At 32.1% G+C, this 12,280-nt stretch overlaps 1 protein-coding gene across 2 annotated transcripts in view; it reads right to left on the bottom strand.

Annotated features, from left to right (window-relative positions):
* The window catches only part of LOC114330435 (leukocyte tyrosine kinase receptor), a 366,482-nt gene that overhangs the window by 84,548 nt on the left and 269,654 nt on the right, over positions 1 to 12,280 (bottom strand). For both annotated transcript variants that reach the window (XM_050652706.1, XM_050652707.1), the window contains exon 14: positions 10,813 to 11,109. In XM_050652706.1, coding sequence (XP_050508663.1) covers positions 10,813 to 11,109 — 297 coding nt within the window. The remainder of the gene's footprint in view (positions 1 to 10,812; positions 11,110 to 12,280) is intronic.

Genomic DNA, 12,280 nt, shown 5'->3' with positions numbered 1-12,280 from the left:
ACTCTACAGGTGGGACTAATTAGAGTAATACAAGAAGAAGGGGTATAAGACGTAGATTAAAGTAAGGAAATATACAGGGAGTTGGTTTTGCCTCGAGAAAATTTATTTAAAAATGCAGATAAATTTTATCGAATACAAGGCGGGGATTTGTTATATTTCTATGTGATATGAAAATTAAAATTTGATAATTATAAACAGAATTCAATTTAATATAAAATATTTTCAATTTTCTCAACCACGGGCATATAAATTTAGAACAACCTGTATACAACAAATTGTTATATTTAATTTTAAGAAGTGATTAAATAAGACTCAAGTGAAATCGTTAATAGGTCATTATCGTTGTTCGCGGAAGGATCGATCATTAGCCGATGCTAAATAAGACTAAGTGGAAATAGAGAATAGGTCATTAAAAATTTGTATATAGTAGAAAGTAATTTTAGAATGGGAATTAACTATTTTCTTTGAAATCCATTAAGCATATTTAGAAAGTTTAAAAATTGGTTTTGAGGAATACTGCGAATGAGAGTTGGTGGTGGAAGTTTGATTTGTGAATCTGGAAGGGATATTTAGAAAGTAGGGGAATGAATGACAAATAGAGATCAGAATGTTTTGAGCTGTCGAGAAGTGAAGTCCAGTGGTAGACGGTAGTGTACGGAGAGTGAGAAAGCCGGTGTAGTTCCGTGAGTGTGGAGTATCTATCGTGGAACGAGAGATAGGCCAGGTTGAGAGTAAAAGAACCTCCTTGAGCCAAGAGTTCCCGGTAGCTGATTGCAGTTTCGAAAAAGGTAGAACACAGCATCACGACAGAAGCAGGAAACGAGAGCTATACGAGCTAGTTTCAGAGGAGAACATTACTGGAAGCCAGGACGAGGTTTTGATTGCAGCCAAGGATAGCAGGAAACGGGTTTTGTGTGAAGACATTCTCAGTTCACCAGAAAAAGGTCAGTCTCATTTGTTTGGACATGAATGTATGGGTTTTTCGTATTAAATACCACATTTAAAATTGAAGAAACATAATCAATAATATCAGAAAAGCTTCATCAAACTTAAATAGAATTGTTGCTAATAAATCATAATAGTTAAATGTTAATAAAAACTTTCAATTGGAAACCAAAAGCAAATAAGATTCCCATGTGTAAATGTTATGTTTAAGAATAATAAGATATAGCAAATATTAAGCAGTGATTGCCATTTAAATAAAATAAACAATATTTTGATTACAATTGTAACCCATATGTGTTATTATTTTACTCTTTTCTTTCCTATCCCGATTAGGAACCATTAAGAAATACTTAGAAGCCACGTATGTAAGTAATTAATTTTATAAAAAGCCCTGAGATTGAAAACATATTGATATGTGATCTGGTAAATTAATTAGATTATTATTAAAGCATTGATTAAATTAAATGACATATAAAAATATTATCTCATATCAATAATCAAGATCACAATAATATATATATATATATATATATATATATATATATATATATATATATATATATATATATTTTGTTATATTTCTATTTGATATGAAAATTAAAATTTGATAATTATAGACAAAATTCAATTTAATATAAAATATTTTCAATTTTCTCAACCACGGGCATATAAATTTAGAACAACCTGTATACAACAAATTGTTATATTTAATTTTAAGAAGTGATTAAAACGATACTCGGAACAATGCGCTTAAAATAAAACTAAAGTGAAATCGAAAATAGGTCATTATCGTTGTTCGCGGAAGGTGCAATCATTAGCCGATGCTAAAGAAGACTTAGTGAAAGTAGATAATAGATCATTAAATTTTGTAATTAGTAGAAAGTAATTTTAGAATGGGAATTAACTATTTTCTTTGAAATCCATTAAGCATATTTAGAAAGTTTAAAAATTGGTTTTGAGGAATACTGCGAATGAGAGTTGGTGGTGGAATTTTGATTTGTGAATCTGGAAGGGATATTTAGAAAAGAGGGGAATGAATGACAAATAGAGATCAGAATGTTTTGAGCTGTCGAGAAGTGAAGTCGAGTAGTAGACGGTAGTGTACGGAGAGTGAGAAAGCCGGTAGTTCCGTGAGTGTGGAGTATCTATCGTGGAACGAGAAGTAGGCCAGGTTGAGAGTAAAAGAACCTCCTTGAGCCAAGAGTGTTCCGGTAGCTGATAGCAGTTTCAAAAAAGGTAGAACACAGCATCACGACCGAAGCAGGGACGAGAGCTATTCGAGCTAGTTTTTCAAAGGAGTACATTACTGGAAGCCAGGACGAGGTTTGATCGCAGCCAAGGATAGCAGGAACGGGTGTTGTGTGAGGACATTTTCAGTTTCACCAGGAAAAGGTCAGTCTCATTTATTTGGACATGAATGTATGGGTTTTTCGTATTAAATTCCACATAAAAAAGTGAATAACATAATCAATAATATCAGAAAAGCTTCATCAAACTTAAATAGAGTTGTTAATAATAACTCCTAATAGTTAAATGTTAATAAAAACTTTCAATTGATTTACAAAAGGAAATAAGGTTCCCATTTTCAAATGTTATGTTTAAGAATAGTAGGAAATAGCAAATATTAAGCATTGATTTTTATTTTAAATAAAATAAAAAATATTTTTGATTATAATTGTAACCCATATGTGTATTTTTTTTTTGCTCTTTTCTTTTCTATCCCGATTAGGAACCATTAAGAAATACTAGAAGCCACGAAAGTAAGTAATTAATTTATAATTCGCCCTGAGATTGAAAACATATTGATATGTGATCTGGTTAATTAATTGGATTAGTTTTAATACATTGATTAAATTAAGTGACATATAAGAATATTATATCATATCAATAATCAAGATCACATCAACTGTCGTCCAACGTGGAGGGCATTTGAAAAGTATTTCTAGTGGCAAATTTGAAGGATAGAAAGAGTAAAGCCGGTATTTGAAAATTTATATGCCTGTGGTAAAAAGTGAGATACTTACATTTGATAACATAAAATTTTAGATCTCTTTAGGTACAAATTTTACATAACTGATTTAATATTTTATTTTTACGATATTACATTTGATATATTTATTGACAATTTATAATATTTGGGTGAGAAAAAGTCGTCTTGGTAACATACTAGTAAAATTTCATATTTGGCGGGGACAGTACTTCTTGAAAACAAATGTCTGTGACAAGAAGCCAAAGCAAAGACAACAAAAAACAAAAAGAACATTCAAATCAAGAGAATAATTCAGACCAAGAAGACATTTTAGACACGACAATCATGGCATCAGAACAGCAAGAATTATCAGGAATAGATAAAATATTACAAATGATGCAACTCCAGTCACAAAGAATGGAACAAAAACTGGATAAAAATCAGGAGGAAACAAAACAAGCAATGGATAAAAATCAGGAAGAAACATCAAAGAAAATGGATAAAGTGGAGAAAAAAATGGATGACAATCAACAGGAAACAAAACAAGCCATAGAAGAAAACAACAGAAATATAGAGAGTATTAAGAAGGAAATGGTTAAAAAAATAGAAGAGATTGCAGAAAAGAGCGAGAAACAGGAGTTAGAGATTAAAGAAATCAAAATCAAAATAAAGGAGGTAACGAATTGCCAGAAAAAGGAAATAGAAAATTTGGAAAATAAGTTAGAAAATGCTATTCAAGTAGACAGAGAAGAAGTGGAAAAAAGAATCACAGAAATAGAAAAACAAGTCACCGAAAACAGGACGCAACAGAATGTCGGAGAAAGAAGAGAAATGGTTATACATAGCACAGATGACGTGAAGATAAGGTTTGGCGGGGATGTAAGAAGATTACACCCAGTGCCGTTCATAAATAGCCTGAAAAAGAAAATACAGCACATCGGAAATTTCGAAACAGCAAAAGAAACTATCAGAAACCATCTCAAATATGAAGCAAGCCTATGGTTCGATAGCAAAGAAGAATAATTCGGCAACTGGCAACAATTTGAACAAAAATTTTTGAATTATTTCTGGGGAAAAGTCCAACAATTGGAAATTAACAAGGAATTGCAAAATGGGAAATACAATGATAGGATGGGTGTATCAGAAAGGACATATGCTTTGCAAATTTACAATAATGCAAAACATTTACAATATAATTACTCATCGGAACAATTAGTCGAACTGATTGCAAGACATTTCGAGGAAACGCTGGAAGACCATATCACATTGCAAAATTACAAAGACATAGATAGTTTATGCCAATTCCTACAAATAAGAGAATCACGTCTAAGAGAAAGAAAATCAAGAAGGTCGCGAGAAGATTACAGGCCCCGAGAAACACAAGATTACAGAGATAGAAATCAAAATAGGAGGGACTATACAAGACGAGATTTTAATCCCAGAAGGGAAAACGAAAATAGAGACAACGGAAGAGGAAATTATGAACAAAGAAATAGGCAATGGAATGAGGACAGAAATCGAGAATACCAGAATAGAAACACCACACGCTCAAATCAAGAAAACAGAAATAATGGTAGACAAAATGAACAGGGATATCGAGAAAACCGAAACAGATCCGACAGACCAAGAGAAAATAGAAGAGAAGTAAATAATACCCAGACAGATGAATATGACGGAGAGAGACATTATGACGAAAATATAAACAACGATGAGCAACCGGCGTCTTTTCACGACGGCGCTCACTAAAAACCAAAAATCAAACAGGAATCTTTTGTCACCCTAAGGAGTTTATTAAATTGGCAGGAAACAACGAAAAGAAAAATGGAATTAATTTAAAATTTGTGGATGGATTTATCAACGAGAAACCAATTAAAATTATGATAGACACTGGATCTGAAATAACATTGGTCAACAGAAAACTAATAGAAGAAGTTAACTTAACAAATTTAATTTATAAAATACCTAGGGTAAATTTAGTGGGCGCAAACAAACGGACATTGGCAACTATAAATGAAGGCATACGAGTAATGGTACGACTGGGCAAGAATATGTATGCACTACAATGTGTAATAATGCCAAACATGTCACATGACATGATAGTAGGAGTGGACGAATTGGCAGAAAAACATGTAGTGATAGATTTTAAAAATAATACGATGAAACTAACAGAAGAAAAAGAAAAAGAACAGGACAAGGAACATGAGAAACAAAATACGGACGAATCAGGTAAAGAACAAACAGTGGAAATGAATTTGGCAGCGAAGCAAGGACAAAGAAGAAAAAGGAGAAAAGGGCAGAAAAAGATAAAAGAAAATGAAACCTGTGGCTCCTCAAAAGAAGAGTTGAGCCCAGAAGAAGAAAATTTGAGAGTATCAGAAACAAAGGAAACCTGGGATTCCTCAAAAGAAGAGACGGGCTCAGGAGAAGAAGAAATAAAGCTCAAAAATGAAAGTGAAAAGAATATGATTGAAACAGTGGTATTTGAAGAGGAGGTATATGCAAACGAGGATGCAGAATGCACGGTAAACATGTGTGAAGAATCTGAGAAAAAAGACAGAAAATTGATATGTGGAGAAGGGAAAGAAAAAGAATTGCGGTTGATGTTAAGAAACTACGAAAATTTGATCAATGAGGAAAACAGAGTGGCTAAAAAGTACGAACATTCATTTGAGGTGAAAAACTTGGGAAATTTTCGATCAAAGACTTACCCGATTCCATACAAGTATCGACAAGAGGTGAAAGAAGAAATAAATAAAATGTTGGAAGATCAAATCATCGAAAGATGTGATTCACCGTATATTAACCCGATTGTGATAGTAAAGAAAAGCAGTGGAGAATTGAGATTATGTTTAGATGCCAGGAATATCAACCAGCACACTGTATCACAATATGAATCACCTCTAAACATCGAGGCCATTTTTGGAAGAATCACCGGGTCACACATATTTTCGAAAATTGACTTAAAACACAGTTTTTGGTTGATACCGTTGGCTGAAAAGTGTAGAAACTACACCGCTTTTTCTATTGATGGTATTGTCTACCGTTTTAAGGTAGTGCCGTTTGGATTGCAGAGTGCTTGTGCTGCACTCGTCCGAGCTCTACATACCATTTTGAATCGCCACGAAGATTTCATAGTTCATTATATCGATGATTTATTAATTTTTTCACAAGATACTCAGAGTCATCTGAAACACATAGAAATAATTCTGCAAGAATTGGACACAGCGGGATTGAAATTAAACATTGAAAAATGTCAATTTTTTCAAAAAGAAGTCATTTATTTGGGTTTTCAATTGGACACCAAAACAGTAAGATTATCCGAAGACAGAGTCAAGCTCATAGATGAATACCCAAGACCAACGAATTTGAAAACATTGAGAGGTTTTCTTGGCACGATTAATTATTTTAAAAAACTGATTCCCGATTTGAGCCAAAAGGAAATTCCTCTGATAAAGTTGCTTAAAAAAGGAATAAAATGGAATTGGAAAGAAGAACAGGAGGAAGCTTTCGAAACATTAAAACGAGAATTCGCAAAAGGAACGAAAATATACCACCCCATTTACAATTTACCTTTTATACTCCGAACTGATGCGTCCATACAAAAATTTGCAGGAGTTCTGTCTCAAATACAAAACGACCAAGAAGTGCCGATATGTTTTATATCGCGAGTGACTAAAACACATGAGAGAAAATATAGTGTTACAGAATTGGAGTTTGCCAGTGTACTATATTGCGTAAACAAATTGAGGTTTTACTTATTGGGAGCAAAATTCACAATCGAAACAGACCATGCAGCTTTAGTACATATCATGAAGAATAGATTAGTAAATAATAGAATACATAGAGGCATTCTATTATTACAGGAGTATGATTTTGAGTTCCGATATATAAAAGGAAAAGACAACATAATAGCCGACGCTCTAACACGGGATGAGGACACGGGAAAAAAGGAAACAATTACTCTACAGGTGGGACTAAATAGATTAATACAAGAAGAAGGGATATATTCGTTAAATGAGATAAGGACAAACCAAGAAGACCTAGAGGAAAGAGAGAAAAGAAGAGCGGAAGTAGAGAATGACATATATTTTAAGAGAATAGACGGAAAGGAACTATATTTAGTGACACAGACATTGGCCGAAAAGATAATAAAGAAATTACATGAGGATAATGGGCATATCGGTAGCAGAAAAGTTTGGCTCGTTTTTAGGGAAAATTACATCAGCCGACAGGATTACCGCATTGCAAAGGAAATTACCCAGAAGTGCGATGTATGTCAAAAATATAAGAGTCGGAATTTCAAAAATGAAAATGTTGCCAAAAATATTGAAGCCCGAAACAAACTAGACATTGTAGCAATAGATATGTTAAGCGATCTAATTATGACCACTAAAAGGAACAAACATATTCTGGTAATGGTGGATGTGTTTTCAAAATACGTAAAATTATATAGTTGCCGCACCACAAAGGGGGAGGAAATATTAAGAAAAATCGACAATTTTATAGCCATAGTAGGAACACCAAAAAAGATTCTACTGGACAATGCAACGTATTTCCGAAATGATCGTTTCAAGGGACAACTTCGAGAACGAGGAATAGAGACAAATTTTGTCAGCATCAGGCATCCACAGAGTAATCCTTCGGAACGATTCATACAGGAAGTGACGAAATTTCTTCGCATTGCAACAGATGGTCAACATCGCCACTGGGACAGGAAAATGGCGGAAATAGAAAGGTATCTAAATACAATTCCGAGCACAGTAACAAAAGAGACCCCAGAATACATCATGAAGGGTGTACTGCCGATAAGGCCATGGGAAGACCAAGAGCCAAAAGAATATCAACAGGTGATTGAAACCGTACAGAGAAGATTACGGCGAAGCAACGAAAAATATATCCAAAGACAGGAACAAAATAGAAAAAGAAGACCAGTGACTTTCCAAAAGGGTGAAAAAGTACTCGTGAGGGCATTACGAGTATCAAATCTTCCTGGGGGCATTTGCGCAAAGTTGATGCCTGTTTTCGAAGGCCCGTACATCGTGAATAATGAAAATGGGATAAATAGTTATGAGTTGAGGCACAGGAACTCGGAAAAGATCCGAGGAATTTATAATATTCACGATGTATACAAATATCACGAATAAAAGACAGAATTACATGAAGTAGATAGTAAGTTAGGATATAAGACGTAGATTAAAGTAAGGAAATATACAGGGAGTTGGTTGCCTCGAGAAAATTTATGTAAAAATGCAGATAAATTTTATCGAATACAAGGCGGGGATTTGTTATATTTCTATTTGATATGAAAATTAAAATTTGATAATTATAGACAAAATTCAATTTAATATAAAATATTTTCAATTTTCTCAACCACGGGCATATAAATTTAGAACAACCTGTATACAACAAATTGTTATATTTAATTTTAAGAAGTGATTAAAACGATACTCGGAACAATGCGCTTAAAATAAAACTAAAGTGAAATCGAAAATAGGTCATTATCGTTGTTCGCGGAAGGTGCAATCATTAGCCGATGCTAAAGAAGACTTAGTGAAAGTAGATAATAGATCATTAAATTTTGTAATTAGTAGAAAGTAATTTTAGAATGGGAATTAACTATTTTCTTTGAAATCCATTAAGCATATTTAGAAAGTTTAAAAATTGGTTTTGAGGAATACTGCGAATGAGAGTTGGTGGTGGAATTTTGATTTGTGAATCTGGAAGGGATATTTAGAAAAGAGGGGAATGAATGACAAATAGAGATCAGAATGTTTTGAGCTGTCGAGAAGTGAAGTCGAGTAGTAGACGGTAGTGTACGGAGAGTGAGAAAGCCGGTAGTTCCGTGAGTGTGGAGTATCTATCGTGGAACGAGAAGTAGGCCAGGTTGAGAGTAAAAGAACCTCCTTGAGCCAAGAGTGTTCCGGTAGCTGATAGCAGTTTCAAAAAAGGTAGAACACAGCATCACGACCGAAGCAGGGACGAGAGCTATTCGAGCTAGTTTTTCAAAGGAGTACATTACTGGAAGCCAGGACGAGGTTTGATCGCAGCCAAGGATAGCAGGAACGGGTGTTGTGTGAGGACATTTTCAGTTTCACCAGGAAAAGGTCAGTCTCATTTATTTGGACATGAATGTATGGGTTTTTCGTATTAAATTCCACATAAAAAAGTGAATAACATAATCAATAATATCAGAAAAGCTTCATCAAACTTAAATAGAGTTGTTAATAATAACTCCTAATAGTTAAATGTTAATAAAAACTTTCAATTGATTTACAAAAGGAAATAAGGTTCCCATTTTCAAATGTTATGTTTAAGAATAGTAGGAAATAGCAAATATTAAGCATTGATTTTTATTTTAAATAAAATAAAAAATATTTTTGATTATAATTGTAACCCATATGTGTATTTTTTTTTTGCTCTTTTCTTTTCTATCCCGATTAGGAACCATTAAGAAATACTAGAAGCCACGAAAGTAAGTAATTAATTTATAATTCGCCCTGAGATTGAAAACATATTGATATGTGATCTGGTTAATTAATTGGATTAGTTTTAATACATTGATTAAATTAAGTGACATATAAGAATATTATATCATATCAATAATCAAGATCACATCAATATATATATATATATATATATATATATATATATATATATATATATATATATATATATATCCTTTAAATAACAGCTGACTTTTTAGATGAAAATGGGGTTGAAGTTTATTGGGTATCCAGCTGAATAAAACCAAGTGGTACTCTGTTTAACAAAACGTTATATTTCGCTGATTTTCATCAGCATCATCAGACGAAAGCTACAATATTTAAAAATGGTACAATTTTATAGTATGGTTTTTTACAATTTTTATCTTACCTAATTGAGGTTGATGGTATTTAGATGATATTTAGATGACATCGAGATACTGCAATTTTGATAAAATGTGGGTTAAATTTAGTTAATTATGTAATAGGATTAAATGAAATTTGTTTTATATTGACATATATATTGATTGACATTAATCAACTTCAAATAAAATTTTCATTCTTGTCAATATAAAACAAATTTCATTTAATCCAATTACACAATTAACTAAATTTAACCCACATTTTATCAAAATTGCAGTATCTCGATGTCATCTAAATATCATCTAAATACCATCAACCTCAATTAAGTAAGATAAAAATTGTAAAAAACCATACTATAAAATTGTACCATTTTTAAATATTGTAGCTTTCGTCTGATGATGCTGATGAAAATCAGCGAAATATAACGTTTTGTTAAACAGAGTACCACTTGGTTTTATTCAGCTGGATACCCAATAAACTTCAACCCCATTTATATATATATATATATATATATATATATATATATATATATATATATATATATATATATATATATATATATATATATTATACTAACTCCATAACTTTGGAACCGTTAATTTTAGAAGGATAATGCATAGGGCCTTTTTTATTTTAAATTTAATGTAGAACATTTTTATATAAAAAGTTGTTCGTGCTAAACCGCATAGTTTTAGAAATATTGACGAAAAACTTAAAAAACTACGAATTTACCGATTTCTACCCCCTCTCCTCCCCCCAAAACCCGACTCTCAAAATGGTGTGACTTTTTTCTGAACATTATGTGGAACATATAGAACAATTTGGTGTTGGAGGATAACTTTCACTTTGGATGTCTGGGTTATGCCATCTTTTGGATCAATTGTACATACTATACGAACATAATGCGAATCTACTATACATGTGCACGGGAAATAAAAAGAGTAGAAGAAGCATTGAAGAAATGTATGAAAATTGAAACACTACAACATAAACATGATTAAGAAGATGGATTTATATCTTAATTTAATTTAAAATGCATGCTTTGTTACTTACGTTTACAAGTTTTGTGATCATCAGTCAAAATCCATCGAGTGGGACAAATACAAGTAACATCTGATCTTTGAACATCCAGTGCTATACATTTGTAATCACATCCACAGCCTTCGGTACCGGGAATAATAAGAACGTATCCAGGTCCAGCATTGTAACCGGTTTCCACAGCTGTAAGATGTTTTAAAGCTTTGGAGAAATCGAGATACGAATATCCTCCTTCGCCGTTAGTTGAGTTCTGTGAAGGTGAATCTCCTCCTGCAAACCCTCCACCTCCACCACCATATACGCAACCACCACCTAAAAATATATAAATAGAAACTTAAATCTTACAATAACGTTAATTTTTCTACGACCGTTTAATAACATGCTCATTATTCGCTATTTTTTTTATAGATAATAGCACCCAATACTGTACCCGTGAGTAATAATTTATTACTCACGGGCTGAAGTTACTCACGGGATGAAGTTAGATTCAAGTGACGCATGCCACTTTTAATATTAATCGTATATAAACTGCAAATAAAATTACTTAAAGTTGTTTATTTAATACAATAAATATTGTAATTTATATCAATAATTAACTTCAAAAAAATTTTAAAGGAATTTTAACTGTAACAATGTCAGTATATTTTTTACGTTTATATCTTGTTTACTAAAAATTTTGACGTTTATCATTTATTATAGTGACAGTGACATTAGCTCATTTTATTTATGTTAATTGGAATTTATAACTAATATTGTGTTTATTTTTCAAGTTGTATTGTGTTAAATATGTTATAGTATATTATTATATTATACATAGTTAAATGTAAATATACATTATAACTATTGAAATACGTCCACCGACAGCCATTTCCTATTTACAGTTGAGTCCTCGAGTCTTTACCCGTGCGTCATCAATACCTGGCGAGATAAAACACATACTTCTTATCTAGCATCATTCTCTTCCACGCATGAAACTCATGACAAACCAGCTGCCGTTTGTTATTAAGCAAAAACACATGTTATTTTTATGAACCATCTAGACTCACTGCATTGAAAAGAGATAGGTACAAAAAAAGACGATTCGGTGTGTTTTCATATTTTAAGCACAATTTGTTTGACGTTTCTGCTTTGTTTACTTTTGTGGCTGTCAGTCAGTTGAATTTTTTGCGGTTTTTGTCGAATTTTTGTGTTTTGAAGTTTCTTTATATTACACACACATTAATTTCTTTATATTACATTTATATAACAATTGTTTTCACAACTAATTTTATATTGGGCTTTGTAATTTTAAGGTAAATAATTATATTTTGGCAATTAATATTTAAAACATACAAAGCTAACGTCATTCACACAGTAAAGAAATGATTGTGTTTAGATTTCCGTCAAAGTGAATAAAATAACAAAAATAAAATATGTTATTGAATTTTTTTAAAATTTTTTTATTTATTTATTAATCAATAAAAATAAAAGAATTTATTAAGCT

This window comes from Diabrotica virgifera, chromosome 6 (genome assembly GCF_917563875.1).
Source record: "Diabrotica virgifera virgifera chromosome 6, PGI_DIABVI_V3a".
NCBI lineage: Eukaryota > Metazoa > Arthropoda > Insecta > Coleoptera > Chrysomelidae > Diabrotica > Diabrotica virgifera.
This window is presented reverse-complemented; position numbering and strand designations above follow the sequence as displayed.